We start from the raw sequence: 25,278 nt of genomic DNA, 5'->3' as shown, positions 1-25,278 counted from the left end.
GCTCAGAGGAAAAAGAATTAGCCCCCTGCTTTATAAGTCTCAATTACGTAGTCCTCGAACTCTATATGGTCACGTTATTAATCAACGTCGTGTGGGAGTCGTCTGTAGTTTTAACAGGCTAATATGCAGCGTCCTGACGGTGGTGATCGTGTTATTAGTTGACATGACTTGACAGGAGCTGTTTCGTCTTCGCCAACGATATCCCCATGTAGTTATTTGCAGGGCGTAATGACACGTTGCGCAGCGAAGTATTACCGTACAAGTACAACAGGATATCCCAGACTGGACAGGGGGATTGTAAGGGAGTGTTTATAAATTGAAGGCAGCGAACCACTTACACTGTTTACACCATACCCCTCCCCTTCCCATTCTTTCTTTCTCTCTCTCACTTACTATTAAACTCATCCTCTCTCTCTCTTTTAATGAAAAACAAACTTCCATGCCTATATTCTTCATCCAGTCCACATCAACTTGTTGCGATAAAAATTTCTGAAAAAGCTAAAAATGCATTGAGACTATTTTATTTCATATCATTATACAGACATCGCATCATTATAGAACCTAAATACACGTATTGTATATTCGCTGATCAAAAATGGATCAAAATAGATGGGTGAGCAAAACTGTTCTAAGATTAGAGTGAAATCGGAAGGTGTTCGTTGCTGTGACGTGATTGGCAAGGTCTGCGTCTAATCAGGCCCCTTCCTCCCCCATTTCCCCCTTCTGTAATGGAATGGTCTTCAAGCATACAGTGGCCTCAATTTAGCCTGTGTGTGAGAGAGGGAATGCGTATTTTCACTGTTGAACATTTTGTAACGCACTACAAAATGAACAACTCTAATACAATACTTTTAATTGTTGAAGAGGTGTCTGGGATATGAGTCTATGTACCGAGTCAACATTTCTAGCACACTTTAAGTGTTGCCTAAACATACATATTTAAACATACTTTACGATGATGATGATGATGAAGTGAACAACCAAAAATCCATCTGTCCCTTTACCAAGTAGTCTACAATCGTACAATCACAGAAAAAAAAATGAATTTTGCTAGAGAAAATGATGGAAATAAAAATAATCATTACCTAAGCCAAATATTCAAATTATCAAAATAATAAAATTGTGTTCATTTATATTATACCAAAACATACTTCAAACTACCCATCCATGCTTGTTAGCTGTTAATAAAGATAAGATCCAAAATTGTTTCCTAGCTTTAATCCAAAGGTTTTGTGTTTTAAAGAATGGGTAATAATAATTTTTTTCTATCCTTCCAAGAATCCACCGATACCCAAGTACAAATAATTGCAGCATTTCAAAGGTGCGTGATACACATTTTAGAACTGGTACATTTAATCATTTCATTCATTTATTATTTGGGAATATTTAATTTGACCGTCAAGTGCCATATCTCAGATAATGCATATTTTTAACCCCTTAATCATTAATCTTATATATTTAACTGTTTTAAACATAGATTGGTACATAAATACTTTCCCATTTCATCTTTGAGAAGAGGTTTCGTATTTCATATAAAAAAATAATATCAACTTCGGTTCGAAAGTTACAAACTTGACTTTATTAATTTTGAACTTGAACAGGTGTGTAAAAATAAAGAAATATATAGAATATCACAAGTTTATCATAATATCTTTAATAACATCTGACATTGTATATTTTTTTTAAATCAACGCAAGGTATGATCCTGACAAAGAACACCTAATTTTTGAGACTCTTGTGCTTTAAAGAAAAGAAAAAAAAACAATATTCATAGAACTTGGTATCGAGGATGTGATTCAAGAATTTTAATGCAATTAAAAGTTGTAAAATATTAAATTCTTCATAAAATTTCAGGTCTTTACCCATTTTCCACTGTACTTTTTACAAAATGTTCACTTAGAAGGTTTGCTTGTGATATTTAAAGACCATACAAGTTGAAGAAATGGTCCAGGGTAGATTGGAGCAAAATGCTGAAAATTTAATCAAAATCGGATAACAAATAACAATGTTATTGACTTTTAAAGATATGCATTATTCCAGTGAAACAGTTCCAGGCATGCCTTTATGAATATTCATTAGGTGGGCTGATTATGTCATATCCCCACTTGTTCTTTTGTATTTTATTATATAAATCAGATTTATTCAAATACCTTCTACCAAGAACTAAAACAATTGGATTGACTAAAGTGCATTAGTTATTTATTGCCGCAACTTGTTTCATCATAATGGAGACTCATCACAGTATAAAACGATGAAACATTTATGATTTCATATAATAACATTAGAAAAGGGAAAGTGGGGATGTGATATCATCAGCCCACCTCATGAATATTCATGACGATGTGCATATTACTGTTTTCACAAATTAGTGATGCACTTTAAAATTCAATAATTTGTGTTATTTGTTATCCGATTTTGATGAAATTTTCAGCACTTTGCTCTGTGAATTTTACTCAATTTCTTTATTTCAGCCCAAACCATCCCTTTAAGAAATTCCTTGCCTTTTATCTTGCCAAGTTGTAGTAACGATAACAAAATGGATGTATACTGAATTCAAATATATAAAAATTACACCCTGTTCTTGTAAGTAGCATTTATAAGGCTTAGTTACCAAATTACAATTTTGTTATTGTCTCTTTTCAAGCAGTACTTTAAGTCTATATGTTAACACCTGCATTGCTCAATGCCACACACTTGACTCCAAATTGGTTTTCAAGATTTAAAAACATAAATAGGTCAAAACTTAAAGATCTAGATCAATGATAAATTGGAATCAATTAATCTTACTATATAAGACTTCCTCTGAAATTAATTGCCTGCTGTGAATTCCAGACTTATCGGTAAGCCTAGTTCAAACTCACAATAGAGGTACCTCAAATGTATATACCCTGAAAAGTGGAAAGTCCGAAACATAATTGACTTAATTATCACTTAAGAGTTCCGATTAGCTTTCATAACATTAATACTCATCTACCCTTCTTATTCCCAATGATTACTGGCAATACTTAAAATAATTTTGAATGAATGATAGCGTAAAGATAAAGAGAAAAACACTGACGGTATTATCAATTTTGAATGAAGAAGTACAAAGTTATGGAAATTTGAAATAAATGTTGCATCTTTTAATGGTGCAGTTGTGTGAACTTACTCATAAATATGCAATGCAAGATGTTATTTACTCATTTTTTCTTTCTCTTTTTTTCTTTTCATTCTTTGAAATTTCATTTAATAGTCAGATGGTCTGCTACAAATATAAACTAGAGATGCTCGGCGGGTCGCGCAGCCGAGCACATGAATCCCCCGAACCCACCAAATCATCCGTCATTGCGATATATAGAGCTCACACAGAAATTTGACCAAAAATACAATTATCATGGCGACAATGACCCTAGCATGCAGGTCCCCCAAGTCCATCTACCATCCAAGTTTGGTTGAAAAGCGACTTACGGTTGAAGAGTTAGGTTTCATAAGAGTCTTTCATGTTAACTTAAACGTTGACCTGAAAATGACCTTTGACCTTACCATGTGTTCTCTGACTGCAGCATAACATCCAGGTCCCCCAAGAACATCTACCATCTAGGTTTGGTTGAAAAATGACTTACGGTTGCTGAGTTAGGTGTCATAAGAGAGTCTTGCATGTAAACTTTAACGTTGACCTTAAAATGACCTTTGACATACCATGTTACCTGCAACTGCAGTATAACATGCAGGTACCCCAAATCCATCTATCATCCAAGTTTGGTTGAAAAGTGACTTACGGTTGCAGAGTTACGTGTCATAGGACTCTTGCGTGTAAACTTTAACGTTGACCTGAAAATGACCTTTGACCTTACCATGTGACCTCCAACTGCAGTATAACATGCAGGTTCCCCAGTCCATCTACCATCCAAGTTTGGTTGAAAAGTAACTTACGGTTGAAGAGTTAGGTGTCATAAGAGAGTCTTATATGTAAACTTAAACGTTGACCTGAAAAAGACCTTTGACCTTACCATGTGACCTTTGACTGAAGCATAACGTGGAGCGTTGTGGCCCAGTGGATTAGTCTTTGGACTTTGAAACAGAGGGTCGTGGGTTCTAATCCCAGCCATGGCGTAATTTCCTTCAGCAAGAAACTGATCCACAATGTGCTGCACTCAACCCAGGTGAGGTAAATGGGTACCGGTAGGAAGTAATTCCTTAAGAAGCTGTGTGCGCTATGAACGCCTAGCTTAGTCGGGTAATATAGGAGTGCCTTGAGCACCTAGCAAGGTGGATATGTGCGCAGTATAAATATCCTATATTATTATCATTATAACATGCAGGTTCCCCAAGTCCATCCAAGTTTGATGAAAAGTGACTTACGGTTACGGAGTTAGCTGTCATAACAGAGTCTTGCGTGTAACTTTAATGTTGACCTGAAAATGACCTTTGACCTTACCATGTGACCTCCGCCCTTATCAAAATCGATAGGCTTCTTTGCTATACCTTACTCAACCTTCATGCCAAATTTGAAGCCGATCGGAGAAGAAATGCAGCTGATAGAGCGCTTACAAGGAAATCTGTGGTGGACGCGGCGGAGGCGCGATGAGGCCAAATCCATAGTATCCTCCGAACTCTGTTCGCGGGATACAATAAAACATGGATTGACCAAACCATGAGTATCCTCATGATTGCTGCAACTTTTATAGATAATATAAAAGCGGTTTTAATATAAATTTTGCACCATAAAAATATGACTTTGCCATTTGCTTTTGCTTCACATCTTTCCAGAATCTTTGGAATGCCTGTGAAACCACACTCCTGCACATGCACCCTGACAAAATCAAAAATTATTAACTTCTGCATTAGGCAAACCATTTACTTGTATATGAAAAGGAAAAGAACAGTTCCTTTAAACTTGCAACATTACAGAATATCATAAATCCATGTACAGCTAGAACTCAAAGCAATGGGAAATGATATCTGCACATGAGTAATGCTAGCCAAGTTTAATCTCGGTTATTAATCAAGTCTACATTTAATCGCCAAACCAAACCCCATTTACACTTCGAACAAAAAATGTCAATATATTGGGTCATTTCCTTGGTCTTTGCATATTATTTAGCCAGTTGATGTGAATACAGTGCATGTAACTACCTAACAATGAACATCAAATCAAAACCCTTGACTTACGAAATGACGGACCGCATTGTTTGTTTTTTCCAAAGTTTAGCACCATTTTTTTATTACTTTCTACTTCAAGTGTAAAGGTTTGTATATTTTTTAAAATGTTGCGATTCTCCTTTTTCTGTATAGTAGCATGCATAATCTTGATTGATATTGTGATTTACTACCGAATTGGAATACTTTGATTGTTGTACGATGTTGTTCCGTAAAATGTACAATATTTCATGGAAATGTTTGGAATGTGTAAATGGGCTTATTAGCAGAGACACAGGGGTTTATAGGGTTTACAAAATTTACAAGAATGGGTGGGGTGGGATCGGCAGATAAACATTTGTCTTCATGCACCAATGTGCAAATACAGAAACACGTTCCAGTAAATTCAAATTTAAACACCAACATGAATAATGATTCATATGTGCGTTTTGTAGCAGACACTGTTTCTGCAAAAGGTATTCAGGCAATCTTTAGATGAGATTCTGGACCACAATTAATGGGATCCACCCCCCCCCCCCCCCAGACAAAAGATACAATAATTCTGAGTTGCATATAGGACAAAAGATGCAGGTGTTCTGCATTACACTGATCTTCCAAGTTAAAAGATTAGAACTCAAGTCACAGTGAAACATTATTACTATCTTTAATGAAAGTATGTTAAACTGTGCACCACTCTCTTTGTGAATAGTGCTTTGCCTTCTTAACTATCTTCTGTTGCATTGTGTACACCTAGACAGCATGCATCACCAACATGAACAGAAACAAACAATACGCACATGCCTCCAAGCAGGGATGAATATTTCAGCTTTATCTGACTTTGCCTTACAAGCTTCATTAATTTTTTTTTCTTTTTCTCAAAAAATAATTATGCTCCTATTCATTTTAGATTTAAATATTTCATCAAAATCACCTTATAAATGATATTTCGACCAAAATCATTTTCCCAATTTGACATGGAAATACATGTATATAACATCTCATCTACATGTATACCTCTTTGAATGAGATTCCAGATTGTCTGCTGTGGCACTTTTCCCGTTTCCGTGCACGCTTTCGGGAGAATATCATTGTAAGCTTCCGAGCTTTTCCCATCACTGAAGATTACAAAAATAGTTTTGTTATCACGTCCTGTTCTTCAAGATCCAAAGATTACTCAATCTACATACACTGTGACCGAGCCATTGGGTATATACTCAACAATAGCATAGACCAGTATCATCCAAAGTAAAATCAGCAGATTGGCCAATCTTCAGTCAACAATTGGATTCCTCTTGGCCAACGGATAGATGTGTGGGATATCAACAAAGATGACAAGCAGCAATCTGGAATTCCCATTGCATTTTCCAAAAGTTTCTTTCTGATTAGAGTCTAGACCAATGGACTATCAACATTTTCGCAGAACAGTATCACTGATAAAGTTTTTCCATCAGATACATCATTCATCAGCATAGTATATGTCCCTGTCAATGTCATCCTTAAGAATATCAAAGCATGGCATTAAATTCGCCAATTATTAATCCATGAATTCTTGAGCTTCTTCAGAATTCATTTCAAATAGTATGAAAAAGTTGTAGAAAAGATGATCTATTTCAAACTTTCAGCTTCTTGATATCAAGTTGGTTGGGAAACATTATATGGTGCTCCAGCTATTTCCACATGACCTCAGATACATCAGAGTTTTGTTTTCAAAGACACCGTTCTCACTACCTTCCTAAACCTAGTTTGATGGAAACTAGTTTAACGTGTAGTGAGAACGGTCGAAGCGCTCTTCCAAACCGGTTCAGAAAACCACTTTGCGATTTAGTTTTCAAGATCGCTTTGCCTTGTTAAACTGGTTTTAGCGTGAGAATAAAACCGCTCTTCAGGAAGCGATCTTCGCACATATTGGGCACACTACTTCACACGACAGGTGTAGAATGACTACGCTGTGATTTCGAATTTCGAGCAAAACATGTCACCCCACCGAGAAAAAGTTTCCAAAAAAACAAGATCGCTTTACATGAAATGATTTTGAAAACAAATTTTGTGTGATCAAGTGGGAATGCTAGCAAAGCGATCTTCCAAACTGGTCCCCTGAACCGGTTTCCGGTAAACTAGCTCTCGAAAGAAAAGCGTAATGAGAACTGTGTCATGATCAAAGTCATAGCTGATACTACAGTGTCATTATAGCAGATGTGCTCCAACTGCAGCCAAAATTATTTTCATTCTAGATTGAATTGAAGTAGGGAACAGGTAGCTTTGGGATTACTTCTACTATTACACTGATGTCACAGCAGTCTAAGATAAATATCAGGAATTAAATTCACTGTACTGTTGATCTTCATGTACCAACAATAATCAAAAGATGACGACACTGCTCACCAGGTAACCCTCAAACATTCCAAGATTTCAACAAAATATATATCCATCTCAAGAAGCCGGCTTTGGTCTTTGTTTGATAGCAAGAAACTTTCCAGGCAACCAGCCAGGATATAAATAAGTTTTCGAATCAAATACACAGGTTTGTAGCCTCTATCAAGGCTTTCATCTGTGGTGAGGTTAGTCGGACTTAATTCACCAAACTTTATCTGAAGACTTATCTGTAGCATTGGCGGAAACAAATGGCAGATGCACATTCAACCAGTAACGTCATAGGCACCTTTGAGGACTAGACCGGTATGCTGCACTTGAGACTGGAGGAAGCATAAATTGGAGTGACCAATTTGGACTACCGTTGAAGGATGGGGACAGTGAAAACTGTTTGGATTGCAGTGAAGCATGGACTATTGTACATCCATTGATGTCTTCAGCTGATAAACGGGACTTGAAAGAGAAGTATTTAAATGTGAAACACTACTGAACTAAAAATGTGAAGATTTACCCAAGTTTGATATTTAACGTTTTTGGATACAGGAAGGAGCAAGACACAATGGATGAGAACTTCACTTGGATACCGCTGTTCTCTGGCAACCAGTCAAAGCTGACTATTTTTGCCTTGTTTGTTTAAAACAAAAAAAAATACATCATGCTTGTATATTTTTTTGCCTTCTGCTTTCTATTTTCATCAAACAAATTAGCTTGTAACCAAGGTATTTTGCTTTGCTGTTCATAATTTTCTAGAGGCAGAGGGCAAAAAATGTTTGCTGATGTGACCATCATCTCCTGCTGAAGGAGTGTACAATTACAGCCTCTATGGCAGTGATACTATCATACTACACTACTTAGCAGTCATTTTTTTTTCTGATCAGATGACAAGCAAAGCATATGACATCAACTTAATAGCAAACTACAAACTTTATACAAGATTCCTACTGCTGTTCAATCAGGCCCAATCAAGCTTCTGCACCATCATCATCTGTTTCATTCTCATTATCATCATCTACATCAAATTCACCATCATCATAATCGTCATCATCATCATGATTATCATCTTCACCACCACCATCATCATCATCTTCACCACCACCATCATCATCATCAGTACCATCGTCATCACCATCATCATCATCACCATCATCATCATCATCACCATCATTATCATTATCACCAACACCATTATGATCACCATCACTATCATCAGCCTATATCACTATCACTAAAAAATCACTATCATCATCATCATCACCATCATTATCATCATCATCACAATCATTATCACCATCATCATCACCATCATCATCATCATCACCATCATCATCATCATCATCATCATCACCATCATCATCACCATCATCATCACCATCATCATCATCATCATCACCATCATCATCATCACCATCATCATCACCATCATCATCATCATCACCATCATCATCATCATCACCACCATCATCATCACCATCATCATCACCATAATCATCATCACCATCACCATCATCATCACCATCATCATCATCATCACCATCATCATCACCACCATCATCATCACCACCATCATCATCACCATCATCATCATCATCATCACCATCATCATCATCACCATCATCATCACCATCATCATCACCATCATCATCACCATCATCATCATCACCATCATCATCACCATCATCATCACCATCATCATCAACAACATCACTATCTGTGTATCATAGGGAAAGAGAGGGATGGTATGATCTTGAGAGAAAATAATTCCTAGGCTACGGTTATCATCTGACATACTTTTAATAGAGAGTTAAACAGAGAGAGACACACAATTATCATCATCATTATCATAAAAATGTAGTTGTCATAAAAACATGAAATTTTTTCCATCTATTGAATAATACCTGCTACATGTACTTTAATCTTTAATTTAAACTTTAATTTTTATCTTTGTATGCAATTATGATTCATTATTATCTATGTATTCCATCCTACCAATGGCACAATTATATTTGCCATGAACCTGAGATAAATAAAACTTCTTTTGATTAATATAAAGATGAAACAATTAAAAAGATGTAGTTGTCATTGAAGTTGCCATCAATGTCAAAAAAAATTATAACATACACTGTAATCTTCATAAAAATATAATCATCTTCATCAACATTATCAATAATGCTAGAGCGAAGGAGAGCACTATGGCTTTGCTAGATATAATACCTGATAATTGATCAACCTGTAATACTTTCAACATATCACATGATGCTTACATTCTGTTCATGGTAATCAAAAATACATTGATAAATTAGAAATTATCACTACATAAACCCACCAGTCGAAGTCAAACTTCAAATAATGACAAAATTCATCATTACCATTACCTGGGAAGCATGTACCTTAAAAAAATCTAATTTGTCCGAATTTTAAAGGTCAAGTCCACCTCAGAAAAATGTTTATTGAATCAATAGAGAAAAATCAGACAAGCACAATGCTGAAAATTTCATCAAAATCGGATGTAAAATAAGAAAGTTATGACATTTCAAAGTTTCACTTATTTTTAACAAAATAGTTATATGAACGAGCCAGTTACATCCAAATGAGAGAGTCCATGATGTCACTCACTCACTATTTCTTTTGTTTTTTATTGTTTGAATTATACAATATTTCAATTTTTACAAATTTGACGATTAGGACCTCCTTGCCTGACGCACAAAATGTTAAAATAATGGAATTCCACGTGTTCAGAGAGGAATGAAACTTCATTTCTCATGACAATGACAAGAAAATACAAATATTTCATATAAATACAAAAGAAATAGTGAGTGAGTGATGTCATCGACTCTCTCATTTGGATGTAACTGGCTCGTTCATATAACTATTTCGTTAAAAATAAGCGAAACTTTGAAATGTCATAACTTTCTTATTTCACATCCGATTCTGATGAAATTTTCAGTATTATGCTTGTTGAATTTTTCTCTTTTTATTCAAATCAAGTTTTTGTTGGGGTGGACTTGTCCTTTAAGCCGGCACAAAATTGACAGGTCACACGGTCGCGGCAACGGAACCTCCAAAAATTGTGATCTTTACTATCCCTGGTACACTGACCATTTCTACAACTTCCCTTCACATTGACGTCATTCATTCTTGCCCTTCCTTTTCTCATAATTATATTTTTATTTCACGTTAGCCGGGTAATGGGAGAGAAGAGATGCGAGCAGGCCCTCCTCGTTATATAGAGACATTCTCTATTCTTAGATGCTTCTCCATCAGTCTAAGTTTGCTTATCTTGAGATTCTATTACCTGTCAGTCTTTATTTGCACTGGCCCACTGACTATTAGAACCATTTAGTCCCTGTACAAAACCTACTAAAAGTCAAGTCCACCCCAGAAAGAATGTTGATTTAAATAAAATAGAGAAAAATCAAACTAGCATAACGCTGACAATTTCATCAAAATCGAATGTAAAATAAGGAAGATATGGCATTTTAAAGTATCGCTTATTTTTCACCAAACAGTGATATGTACAACTCAGTGTCATGCAAATGAGTCAGTTGATGATGTTCCTCACTCACTATTTCTTTTGTTTTTATTGATTGAAATATACAATTTTTCATATTTTACAGATTTGACATTGATAAGGACCAAATTGACTGAACACCAAAATGTTAAAACAATGTTAATTCCACATGTTCAGGGAGGAACTAATAATCTTTGTTTCACATAACAATGAGGAGAAAATTAGAACATTTCATATTACACATTTAATGAAATACAAAAGAAATAGTGAGTGGATGACATCATCGGTCTCCTCATTTGCATACCAACCAGGATGTGCATAGAACTGTTTTGTGAAATTAAGCGAAAATTTAAAATGTCATAACTTTCTTATTTTATATCTGATTTTGATGAAATTTTCAGTGTTATGCTTGTTGGATTTTTATATTTTTATTCAAATCAACTTTATGTTGGGGTGGACTTGTCCTTTAAGAAACCTCATCTCCATCAATGTGTAATGATGTGACTACAAGGCATTCATACTGTCAGTTCCTTATTTTAATAGTGTTGAATAGTAAAGTACCATTAAAAAAAATCATCCAAAGCATAAACCAATATCTTCATTTGTGATTTGTGAGTTTAAAAAGAAAAAAAAGTGAAATAATTTGATAAGTTGGGCTGATGAAAATTGACCTCTTGAAATCTATTCCCAACTTCCTCAAGCTTTTGGGCTCCACTTTGCATTTCCGGCTTGGGTCTACTAGTGAGTGCTGTCGTTTGTACATACATGTACATGTAAAATTGAGCACCAATTTTCTACAGCTTCCTCAATTTACAATTTTTAATACAGATATATTTTACCTAATAAGCCATGTTAATATTTCAAATTGCGCATATTTTCATTATTTATATCTTAAACATTCAAAGGAGTATTTATACATTTTTTTTTTAAATCAATTCACAAAATGTGGTTTCTTTTCAACTGTTAATGGAATTGTATTCAGAAATTTGCAAGATTTGGGTGAAAAAAAATAGAACATTCATAGATATTAAACATCCTAAAACATCTTTTGGTAGTTTTGTGAAATTAAAATCACATTTCATTTATATGGTTCACGCTCCAAAATGTAAATTTTATTCTTTTGAAAAGTTTAATGAGTTTCAAGCATGATTTCAATCTAATATTGTGGAGCAATCAACCTTGAGTGAGTTTTTGTAAGCTCTCTGTAGCCTGTGTTCTGTACAGTCCACTGTAGGTTTTGCACTAGTGATGCAAAAAATGATAACCCTCATGCCAACATAGCCAAAATTGTATTGATAAAAAATCATAAAACATGAAAGTTGACAGATATAGATAACATCCTGTCAAAGATGATATGATACTTCCAAAGACAGACTAGTCTGCTATGCAGACTCTGAATGGCTTGTGAGGTGGGATCTGCAGCCACTGTAGACCTCATTGAATCAGCGGTGGTACACACACTGCAGATGTGGCCATGAGGGTCTACATTTGTAGACTAGGCACAGACTAGGAAATCCTACCAAATACTAGGCTAGCTTAGTACCTGCTTTCACATTTTGACAAATTCAACATGGCGATAAGCTAAATCACAATCTGAATAAAAGTGTATTCTGAGAGAATGTAAAAGTTGTATTCAAAGTAGTTCAGAGAAAATTCAAACCGCCTCAAATTTCGAGAATACACATATTCTCTGATCACAAAATATACCCTGATGTAAGTTGCCATAATATACCAGGCATTTTAGCACTCTGATAGCAAAAACACTGAAAGAAATTACCTGATAGATGGTCAGTACTTCACAGCAAAAACTGTACTATGTGTACATAGAGGACCACACCAGATATTTTACATCGGTGTTAAATTGATGTTAGTTTTACACCTACATAGGTTTTATTACAACACCTATGGTTGTTACATTTACCCTCTTTGGTGTTATGTTCAATCTTTAGGGTGTCATTTTAACACCTCAGGGTGTGGTCCTCTATTAACACCAATTGGTGTCATTTTTAACACCACAGTTTTTACAGTATTGTTTTTATGAAAAGTTTCACCAGGACTTTCCCAAGATTGGAGGTATTCTTGAGCTGTGTGAATGCAAATTTATAAGAGGAACTTTCTCAACCCAGCATGTAGTTGGTTCTGGGTGCCGAGGGCTGCTGAGCTGGTGAATTTTAGATCAAGGTTAGTGTGAATATGAAAAATAATTTTTGGTGTTTTTTTTAAACTGTAAACCATTTTCCTAATTCAAAGGGTATTCTAGTGATCGAGTTGATGATTGATCTGAATACACCATACTGGTATACTATTATCTACCAACACCCACCTGACTTGTTTTAGCTTTACTACTAACAAGTGTTGAGCCACATCAATATAGGTTACACACTCTCAAACAACTAAAATATAGGAAAGACAATAATGAATTGAGAAAGCAATAAAAATTAGACAATCTGGATACAGGTCAATGCACAAGCACTCTTACTATTTATTTGTTTGGCGTCACCTGTGCCTGGGAGGCGAAAAGCGAACTGAATCACTATGACCCGCAGGTCTCTCCTCTCAATATAAGACTCCTGTTACATCTGAAAGTTTCCTACCCGAGACCCGACCGAGTCCACTTGCAACCTTGACTGGATTATTGGTGGATTAGCTTCGCGAACGGACCGAGTCCGAAATGTGGTCTGTTTACATCACAGCGTTCATTCCCTCCCCAATCGGTACGGTTTTATCCGATTGCTGACACCAATAAAGGGCGCTCTCAATCTAGGCTCTGAATAATTTGCGCGCGCTAATTGAAGTTGTTCACATTTCGTTATTCTGGAAGAATGCTGATGATCCCAGCAGTCGTTGAAGATTTGATCGACTTGAAAAGGATACTTTTAAAATGCTTCCTTCTTTCCACTCAAATCAAATACTTTATAAATCACAATTCACATGTCGCATGCCGCAAAACATTCGAAGAACGACGGGGCTGGGGAGGGGATAGCGCGCGCTATGACGTAATTTAACAGCTGGCGAACGGACCGAGATAGGTTCGAAAGCTTGTGTGCGTTTACATCTACGAATCGGTGGACCGGGGCCGGCCCGATACCTACCCGAGACTACCTCTGAATGTGGTCTCGGGTAGGTTCGCTAAAAGGTGGCCCGAGGTAGGTTTGGGATGTTTACATCTGATTTCTTTCCGACCCGAGGTAGGCCCCGGGCCGGCCCGAGGTAGGGAATCTCTCAGATGTAACAGGGGTCTAATTGATTGGGTGGAGTGCAGGTGGACCACTACACCGGGGTTTCTCCCTACTCTTATACGAATGGTGCAGTGGGTTTTTAACATGCAAAGGTGGTGACTATCCTCTACACGGGGCCTCCATTTAACGTCCTATCCGAGGGGCGGAGTGTTTTCCATTGTAACATAGCCTACATCTATGAAATATGGGAGAGACATTTTATACACACAATGCACTGGATTCAGTCATCCGCCCGGAGTGGACTCGAACCCATGATCTTTGGTTCGAAGGACAGACCAGTTTATACCAACTGAGCCAACAAAGCTCTCTGATGATTTACTAGGCTGGCATGGTCTATCGCTCCCTCATGTACGTCATTCACATGGACAGTAAATTAATGAAATACAATATTTCTTGACATTTGTCTCATTTTATTCAAGTCTGAACAAGCCCTTTGTCTGGACACAAGGCATCAATTTCATCATTTCCTGTACAAATCACATCCATCTGAACATGATATCAGCATCAAAAGGCAATTATAAGGATTTAAGAATATTGTTTGGAATGGATACAATATCAAAAGTATGACAGAATATTCACATTGTGCATAATTCAACATATAAAATTTGATTGATACTAAATTATTACCAAAAGATTTTTATGTTCACTAATCAAAATTTCTTTAGTAAAATGCCGTAGAAACAAAATCATAGATTTTAAAGCATTTAAATCATAGATTTAATAACAGATTTAAATCACAGATTTTACTACACAAGTTTTTATCATTTTATTCCTTTCTTGTAGAAGCAGATCTTTTCTATTTCAATAGATTTAGAGGCAGACTGTCTACATCTCAGATAAAGTCTCAAATCCAGGCCTGGTCTAATATCACATGGGATAAAACCATTTGATTATACTTCTAATTGTCATTATTAGGTCTACAACACACTTGGTCATATTCACTAATATTACATTCTAATTGTCATTTATAGTCTATTTATGCCTTCCATCTTGTCCATTAATTATCTGAACAAATTAGATTTTTATTCATTAACAGATCATCTAACCATATAGAGTACTAAAGTGTGATGTCAAAAAACCCAACAGATTTCGTACAGGGTGTGTAACTTTTTTTAATCAGATCTGAGAGGATGTGTGCATTTATATGAAAAAAATCATGCCCTAGATTATGAAAAAGGATGAGCTGACGATGTATAATAAAAACCTACCAATTTCCAATAATATTTAAAGGGAACAATAAGCTCAATAGATCAAGTGTTTAAATAGCTGGAGAGCTAGACCAATGATGAATGATGAATGTGAAATGACTATTCTTCAATAATTTTGTGGACTATACTGTTGTCAACAGCAGGGGGCAGTCTTGTTAATCCCTGAATGCTGACATGAAGCTGTGCATTCTATTGATGAAAGATGAATTCATAGTATTTTCAGACCGTGACTGATTTTAAGGGATGTTTTCCGTTGGGTTGAATCACTATTTTTCTTGGGGGCACATGCTATAATTATCACATTTGTTCTTTACTAATCACTGATTCAGGTTAGATTGGTAATCATAATATCATATAGCACCAGTCTACGAAAATCCTGACGTAAAAGAAATGGTTCATATCAGTGCTACACTAAAACTCTCAAAACTAATCAAGACCCAGTTCTCATCTACTTTCTTAAACCGGTTAAAGGGGGATCAAACCTTGGTCATAACATGTTGTATGGGAAAGGAGAAAAATAAGTAAAACAGAATGGTGAAAGTTTGAAAAAAATTGCACAAGCAATAAGAAAGTTACATGTATCACTGATCTCAAATTGAGATCCCTAATACCCTTTTCATAAACCTATCCTCCAATTAGCCGCCTAAGAGTAATGCCGATAATTCAACAAAAATTGCGTTCATAAACTCCGAAAATAAGCCGCATTATTTTTACGAGCGCCCGTCCTGAAAAAGGCGGATAATCGCCATGACAACTGGACATGCCCCCTCCGATGCGGTTGTGTTGAAAAAGGGTGACCTTGTGACCGCACCATGGCAATTATCCGCATTATTTGGAAATGCGTTCATAAACTCAAAATCTTATCCCGATGCCGCTATTATGCGGATAATAGCAGCATCAGAGTAATGCGGAAAACTCTTGTCCTCCTCCAATTTTACGACCAAATTATGCTGCTATTAGCCGCCTAATTCATTTTAATTGGGTTTATGAAAGGGGTATAAGACTATGTAGATTTCAAATTGGCAACTGGATAAGTACCCCATTCCCCTGAGGAGGTAATCTAAATATAACCCGGGTAGTATATTGTTAAATGTCCTCATGAAAGAAAAATATAATTTGAAGAAAAACTTTTGAAAAAATATTACATTTTAGTTTTACTTTACCATTTTATGTAATGGAGTACACAGAAAAATAGTCCTTGCCTTATATCACTATGACATCACATATGCAGTCAATTTGAAGTCTCCATGTCTCCATGGGTGTAGTGATTACCAATTTTTACAATTCATATTTTTGTATTGTTAGTCCGATACTGTTCAAACTGTCACCTATCAACTTGTATGAATTTTCTCTTTCCTCCTTCAAAAACAAGTTTTTATTTGGATTTGGATTGGACCAGTATAGAGGAGTCAGGTAATTGGTTGACTTGAAGCAGTCTTTTAAAGGTCAAGTCCACCTCAGAGAAATGTTGATTTGAATCAATAGAGAAAAACCAGACAAGCACAATGCTGAAGATTTCTTTAAAAAATCGGATGTAAAATAAAAGTTATGACATTTCAAAGTTTCGCTTATTTTTAACAAAGTAGTTATATGAACGAGCCAGTTACATCCAAAATGAGAGAGTCGATGATGTCACTCAATCACTATTTCTTTTGTTTTTTATTGTTTGAATTATACAATATTTCAATTTTTGCGAATTTGATGATTAGGACCTCCTTGCCTGAAGCACAAAATGTTAAAATAATGGAATTCCACGTGTTCAGGGAGGAATGAAACTTCATTTCACATGACAATGATGAGAAAATCAAAATATTTCATATTTCAAACAATAAAAAACAAAAGAAATAGTGAGTGAGTGACATCATCGACTCTCTCATTTTGGATTTAACTGGCTCGTTCATATAACTGTTTTGTGAAATGAAGCGAAATTTTAAAATGTCATAACTTTCTTATTTTACATCCGATTTTGATGAAATTTTCAGTGTTATGCTTATGAATTTTTCCTCTTTTTATTCAAATCAAATTTTTGTTGGGGTGGACTTGTCCTTTAAGTAATCTTAAGTGGTCTCCTAAACCAGGTAGGAAAACCACCAGGAAAGGAGATGCAGAGAATTTCTACCATTTCAATCAGGGTCTGTACATACAGACTATGGTAGTCTACATGTACATTCCATGATTGACACTCAAACTCAACAAGTGGGTTTTGAGACCGACAGAAGTTCAATCTTTGCTTCAGTGTACAAGTCCTATCATACGAACTAGTGTGGTTTGCCGCTTCAAGACGACTATACCCCCCCCCCCCCCCCTGATCTTATGATTGTCAATTCTACCAAAAATCAGAATAGCCTACATGTATGAAAGCAAATTACTAACTTGCAATATCCTCAAAACAAAAAAAAACAGCAAGATAGCATTCACTCATGCAAAATAGCATTCATTCATGTAAAATTACATGAACTTTTGCATGAGTCTCTTTAAGTCACAAAGATATTAGCAATATGAAAGCAAATTTGAAGAACTTTTTACTGGATGGTGGGAACTCACAAAATGAATTATAAAATACAATCAAATGTAAGTCCTTATAATTTACAAAAATTCTTTTGATCAAGAGTGTATGGAAGAGACTTTATTTCCCTCCCTTTCTTCTATTCTTGACAACTCAAGGACATATGACAAATAAATATTATTGCTCTAATGAATCACTATAAACTGGTTACAGATGAACACACACTTAGTCCTATTGTTAACTCAATAAGCGCTCAAAAAAGGGGAATCCCTTTTCATTTTGTGATTCTCATGTACTGTTTCTATATCTTTGGATAAAATTTGGGAGGGGAGAGGGTCATCTTATTGGCTCAATCATGGCTCAATTCAAGGTTTAAATAGCTAATGGGATCCTTTTACTGGGAATAAGGAGACAAGGGGATTTCATGCATTTTTCAACAGAATAATGGAAAGTAAATAACAACAAATTGTTATCATCTTTTTCTTATAATTTTGTTTACCACGTTTTCTATCTAAAAAAATACAACCCAAAACATGGCATGAAGCTGCGGCACTTTGCCCAATACAAATGCATATGCTATAGAGTGAAATACTGAACTAAAAATAAAGATATTCAAAAACCTGATTATAATTCTGAATGAATATTCCATTTGTTTGGGAATACCCAAGTAACATTAGCCATAAGGAAGTAAAATCCTCATGAACAAGATCTGAACATTCAGAAAAAAAAGGAAGGAAGCTTTGAATGTTTCAAAGAAGAAATATAGAAAAACATGACCGGAAGAAATCATGCCATAATGGCATTTTGATGATTTTTCACAATTTCATGCAAAACAAGATGGATTCTCAACTGAATGCAGTCAAAATATAGTCCTCCGCCATCGCCAGATCGCCAAGAAAATGCCCTTTGACCTCGGGATCCCCAAATCTAATCATATCATCCTCACAATAGGAGTCAAATATGAAATTGATCCCTCAAATTGTTTTTTCAGTTTTGAGAGAGATATTTTCAGGTGTATAATTACCTTTGTGACCTTTGACCTCTGACCTCATGACTCTAAAATATATCGAGTACCCTGTCCCGTCACACATTGGATCAAGTTTAAATTCAATCCTTTATGAACTCATCCTATCTGTCCATCTATTTCACAATTTCCTTGTTTGCAGATTTCTCTGTTTATTTCTTTTATTCTCACATAGGCATCTAGAGCACCCAAAGTCATTGTGAAGCAACCGGTGTCTGACAATTATTAGAAGTAAAAATACAATTATACTTACACACAGGGCGACTCCATCGATCCTGTATCTTGTGAATACACCAACAAAGCTTGCAAACTTCTCCTGAAAAAAAAAACGAAAAAGAAATACAATATTCACAATATATTTTTGGTTTTATCATTGAAACTATTGAAATTAATTAATGATAAATGGAATATAGGACGAGATTCTCAAATATCTTAAATTCAATCACACCTGTACCCAGAGAAAATACTGTTCAGAATGCTCTTTGATATTAACCCAGCTGAGTTTATACAGGTAGTTTACCAGTCAGTGCTAAATGGATTGAAATAATCTCTTCCCACACCTTGCTGTATTGTGGCAAATATGCATATAAATCATGCGATTGGGCATTAGTTGGGTAGTGAAATTTGAACCCCTGATTCCATGTCTTAGTATCTACAGAGTTAACCACTGATTTTACAACTCTCTAAAATGATCATGCAATGTAATTATGATCTTTTTAGAATGTTGGATAGTTGTTTACAAGTTCATGTTAACTTCCACATCCCCTTTTGTAGGAAGTTAATACACACAGTAGAATTTGCATACAATAACAACACACAGTAATTGTGTACACTACAGCTCAGAGTTGAAGATAAAGTTCATCCAAAGTTAATAAAGCTGTAATGCTATGTGTCCATGTATAATCAGGAAATTTATCAGGTTTTATTCCTGATTCTTCTTGGTGTTGGAAAAGATATTTTCAATCCCATATTACATGTAATTATGAAAGTTAAGCTTTCTCTGTATACAAGTGCGAGATAGTGTAAAGATTTATTTAATCTAGGTAGTGTACATGAATATTTAGAAATATATTATACATACAGAAATTACAAGGCCTGTTATACAATTTATCATTTTTTAACAAGGAAGAAGGGTCGGTGTTTAGCATCAGAGCCACTTTAAACATTTGCTTGTTCAGGAACTACACTGAATCATGGAGTTATAATATGAAAACATAACTCCATTTAATACACATTCACATCAACATGAAGCAATTAAAACTTTCCCTAAAGCCCAACATAGAGGGATAATTTTATCATCCTCTCCTACATATTTTAGACTTCATATTTTTTGGACCCTGCAGACTGAACAAGCCTTACTTTTTTCATGTAGGTCACCTTATTTAATTAATTGTCTTTGATTTCAAATCACTGAATTATTTAATATAGATGAATGCTGCCATGTCTGATTTATATCACATGTTAATTCCCCTGATGTTGTAATATGTTCATATGTGAAATATGTAAAATACAGTCAAACAATCATGATCAATCAATCAATCATTTTCTAGTTCAGGAACTACATGTACATGTACACTGAATCATGGAGTTATAATATAAAAACCGAACTCCATTCTATAATTACTATGCACATTCACATCAACTTGAAGCAGCTTTCCCAAAACCCAACATAGAGGGATACTCACAAAAGTCACATTACCCCCCCCCCCCCCCCCCCAGCAAGCACCAATCCACTCAGAGGATCTTAAGAAAAAAGAAGGGGGTTGATCACATGGAAAGTAGCATCCCTTTCACAACCTGGGCCAAACTGGACCTCAACACAAGTGAATGGAAATTATAACAATTGGACAGGAACTTGTGTTTGAAGTATCAAAGTTCTTGAAATAACCTACATTTAAAATGCGTTACCTTGACCCACAACACTTATAGTTCACTAGTTTATGTGATTTTGTCTTATCAAAAGGGGCTTCTAAATACACAAATACTGAACATGGTTTAACTGGTGGTATTTTCAAAACAAAACAGAAAAAATCAAATTAAAATATTGAGTGTTTTGTAAATGAAAGGTTGAATGAATGTCAAATAAATTCAAATGGAAATAGGCCAACATCTTCGAGACTAAACATCCAATATTTATTCCATGTTCCATTCTATTTACATTGAGTTTGTGGTATCCGGCATTGTACATTTACAATGTTCAATACATAAAAAGTTTTTGAAAATATATTGCTTTCATGGTGTATTGTCAATACATAAGATTTCAGTATCATCTTTGATTTTAAATACAATGAGACACACCTATCATACACTGGTTCTATTTGCTAACGATGACTGCTAAATGGGGGCAAAGTACAACAGAAAGCAAACTTTGTCTCATTATTTTCAAATGACAATATTAATTCATCCACGGAAGACAGTTTTGCTTTTTAGGCTTCCTTCAATTGACACTTTTTTACCCGAATCATACTTTTACATGAATTTACATGAAATACATGGTTTTCTTTTTAAGTTTAGCTCAGATCATGGTGGGATCCAGGTAACTGTCAGTGGTTGCATAAAAAAGGGAAAAAAATATCCTTAAAAAAATCCAGACATAGTGTAGTAGGTTTCACGGTACACCATGTATCTTTCTTGGGCAAGTGTTGGTCCTGAAAAGGACCAACCAATCTCGACGTTTCAACAAGTGTGTTCTTGTCGTCCTCAGGAGAATGGAGAAATCCAGACATAATATGATGAGAAAGTTGAGTTTTGACACCCAATCCAACAGAACCATGGGCATACCTGTTTAAAAGTCCGGAGACTATAAAAAAGCATTTGAAAACAAAGGTATTTGATAATCTTTTGGGCAATAATTTCCTTAAAGAATAAAAAATAATAAAAAAAAATCAATGTAATAATAAGAAGGGAAAATAAGTAACATTGCAACTTATGACCTTTGAATAATGATAAAAACCCCAAGACAAGAACAACATGTAGCACACAAATCTCCAATAACAAGTTTGAAGTTCAATCCAAACTAAGTAATCTGTATGTACATATATGTGATGTTTAAATCTGTATGATATGCCAGACAAAAGGAAAAATCAATACAAGGAAATGACATGCAAACAACTAAATTTGTTGCTTTTACAAGAATTCAGACTAATTTTTCATGTTAATCTGATATCTAAAGTGTTCAATTCTTTCTTTCCAGATCAAATTTCTTTCAGCAATGCCAAATACATTTTCATGTCTCATTACTTTTGGTGGTGATTTTTTTACATAATTGCCAAGAAAGCATGAATGCTTGTACGCAAGCAACCAGAGGACTGACGGCTTAAGGTCCTCTCTGAGGGACCTGGTAATAAGGATTTTTTTTTTACCTGATTGCTGAATGCTTTTAAGCAAGCAATCAGAGGACCGACGGCTTTAGGTCCTCTCTGAAGGACCTGGTACTGAGGATTAATGCCTTGCCAAAGGGCACTAGTGCACCAAGTGGGAATTGAACCCGGTCACCAAAATACGAATCCCCTGCTCTACCGACTGAGCTATCGCAACTCCTCTTATCCCTCTTTTTGTAGTTCTCTCTCTCCCCACATTCACACTATCTTCCAAATGTAATGGAATTCTAATCAAATCTACAACACCGTTCTCATTACACATTATTCTAACTAGTTTACTGGAAAACGGTTCAGGGAACCAGTTTGGAAGATCACTCTGCTACCATTCCCATTTGATCCCAGGAAAGTGGCTTTCATAGTGCGTGGATCATGACTCAAAAGTTGAGTACTTTATGAGGGCTTTAGTAAGTATTTTAAAGCAGACACTATACCAGAAGTACAATTAATTAGTACACCTATACTATGTGTATTAAATAATATTCATTTATTTCATATATTTTGCTACAATTTGTCAATAGTATACATGTATGTAGGACCCGAGAGAGAAAGTCCTTGCTGTAAAAATGTTTAAATTCAAGGTCTTCAAATGTGAGAAGGCCTATATGAATTGAATACAAGAAACAATCCATTAGAGTTCATTTCAAGTAAACCAAGAAAATTTGGTCAGTTTTTCATTCATTTTCAGCACTTTAGGAATATCTCATGAATAACACAATTTTACCAAGGGGTGGACTTGGCTTGTTCTTTTCTAATACTCCATGCATCTCTGAAAATGGGTTTCCTTTTTTAGGACACATTGTACAGTAGATCAAGTTCCGTGTAATGACTAACGACAGGCTCTCAAGGAAATAGCAACCACATTTCCTATATAGTGTTTTACATATCTACAATACATGTACTTGTGATTTTCAATATATCAGCAGATCTCAAGTCAAAAGCATACAGTTATCCCTGTATGTGTCTCTCATATCACCTTGGGTACTCTGATACTATTCATACATCTCCTCTGTATTAGTTTACAAAGGACTTGATTTCAAAATGTACACAATTGAAAACAAATATTTGTTAAAAAAAGTATCAATTTTTACCAGTATTAGCGTATTGTTCAAAGTTAGGCCTGCACTGATATCCAATTAAGCTATTTTGGACTTTCATCTTTCCCGTCATAACACACGGAACTTGGCTCTAATACATGTATCTACATGTAATGTCTTTTTTTTTATACTTGTAAACAAATTGTTTGCACTGTAGTTCTCAACCTTTATTCAAATGGGTTTTTAGTTTATAACCTGTCGAGGTAAGATTTTTTTTTCTAAACTGATTGAAATAAAACAATGTTATTATCATTGTCACTCCAAATACTCATGTAAATAATGATATTCACACGTGTACAATTCTTATGGGTGCTCAATTAATATCTTACAGAATGAATTAGTCTGGTATAGCTCTAGATAGCAAAGCTTGAATTTGGCACCATAAAGGGGAAGTTATTAATATTGATGTTTAAATAAAAGCAGAAAAATAAAGAGAAATATTGGTATTGGTAATGGTTTTTGGGGTGAAAGTCCATGAAAGAAAAGCATTGTGATTTTTTCCTTTTGTTTTTGTATTGTGATGTCAGAGGTGGCAGCTCCTTCTTGAATTCACAAAAAAAATCCTCAAAAAATTAAAAGCAATTTTAATTGCTGGGGGTCTATCATAAGATGGATCATACATGTCCATTCTACAGAGAAAATACTTGTATTCATCATGATATAGGCCTGTTGGAGGGGGGGGGGCTGCCACGAAGGATGTCTCAAATTTAAAAAAAAAATGAACCAATTCATAGCTCTCTTATTCTTTGCTGGATTAAACCATCATTTTTTCCATAAATTTTCCGAAACCAAACTCATTGTTAAAGTGAACTTTCCATTTAAAAAAGGCATTGTGTTTTGTTTAAAAGCAGGCCTCCAAAGTAACCATTGCAGGGTTTTAATCTCTTTCACCCATTGCCTGAATGAAGGGGCAACATTCTAAAAAGGTTGTTTATGATACAAGAGTAATGGAAAATCCTGATTAGGTATATATATATTTTTCAGAAGCTGTAAAAGTGCAATGCTGAAGTACACCTAGAATAAATATATATAACAAAACATTTATAAAAACTAAAATAATGAATTACCATTCAAACAGGTCTATATGAGCATATTTTCATATTGTGAGCTAATGGGAACAAATTCAACCATAAGTTAGTTGAATTCAACAAGTGCTATGTATTAGATTCTACAACAGAAAAAGTATTTCCCAAATCAAACATTTTGAAAATATGACTATTCCATGCCCTCAGTACTTTCCAATTTTAGTTTTTACATGTAGAGTAGCAAGCTGAAATACATCATGGCAGCTGGCCGCAGGGGCCTGAAATTGTCAAAAAGTTTTCATTCATACACAATCAACAACAAATGTGCTCACATAATACACTTGGAAGTAGATTTTGGTGGGGGCACAGTGTCACTACTTTCCCTTTTGTTGGAAGTAAGAAGAGATATGATTATACCCTTATATGGCCCGACTGCTGCAACTTTAGTTCAATTTGATTCTAAAATGACTATACAGATCGATGTATGAAACTAAGGGTGTGTTTATGATGCCATTGCGAGGACAGAATCAGCGATTTCAAACGTTGATTCAAAACGCTGATCGTAAACATGGTTCTGGGAGTGCTGTTTATGATTAACTTTTCAGAGCAAATCATGATCTCCAGCTGGCTTCGCATCCTAAAGCAATGTCAAATTGGGTGCGCCTTTTTTCGAAAAAATTTTTTCCAATTGTTGTTATTACGTGGAGATAACATGGAGCAATACGACTGTATTTGCCCGCTGATTTTCATCTCACCGGAAGCATGTACCAAATGACGTCATTTAAACACTTTAACGATCGTGGTTC

The 25,278-nt window shown here is 35.2% G+C and overlaps 1 protein-coding gene across 7 annotated transcripts in view; it reads right to left on the bottom strand.

Moving 5' to 3' along the window:
* Window positions 1-25,278, bottom strand: part of LOC121424971 (proteoglycan 4-like) — a 106,535-nt gene that overhangs the window by 71,983 nt on the left and 9,274 nt on the right. For all 7 annotated transcript variants that reach the window (XM_041620872.1, XM_041620878.1, XM_041620875.1 and 4 more), the window contains exon 2: window positions 19,227-19,289. In XM_041620872.1, the coding sequence (XP_041476806.1) occupies window positions 19,227-19,289 (63 nt within the window). The remainder of the gene's footprint in view (window positions 1-19,226; window positions 19,290-25,278) is intronic.

The sequence above is a fragment of the Lytechinus variegatus genome, chromosome 12, assembly GCF_018143015.1.
Source record: "Lytechinus variegatus isolate NC3 chromosome 12, Lvar_3.0, whole genome shotgun sequence".
Lineage (NCBI taxonomy): Eukaryota > Metazoa > Echinodermata > Echinoidea > Temnopleuroida > Toxopneustidae > Lytechinus > Lytechinus variegatus.
The sequence above is the reverse complement of the archived record's forward strand: the minus strand, read 5'-3'. Positions and strand labels throughout refer to the sequence as shown.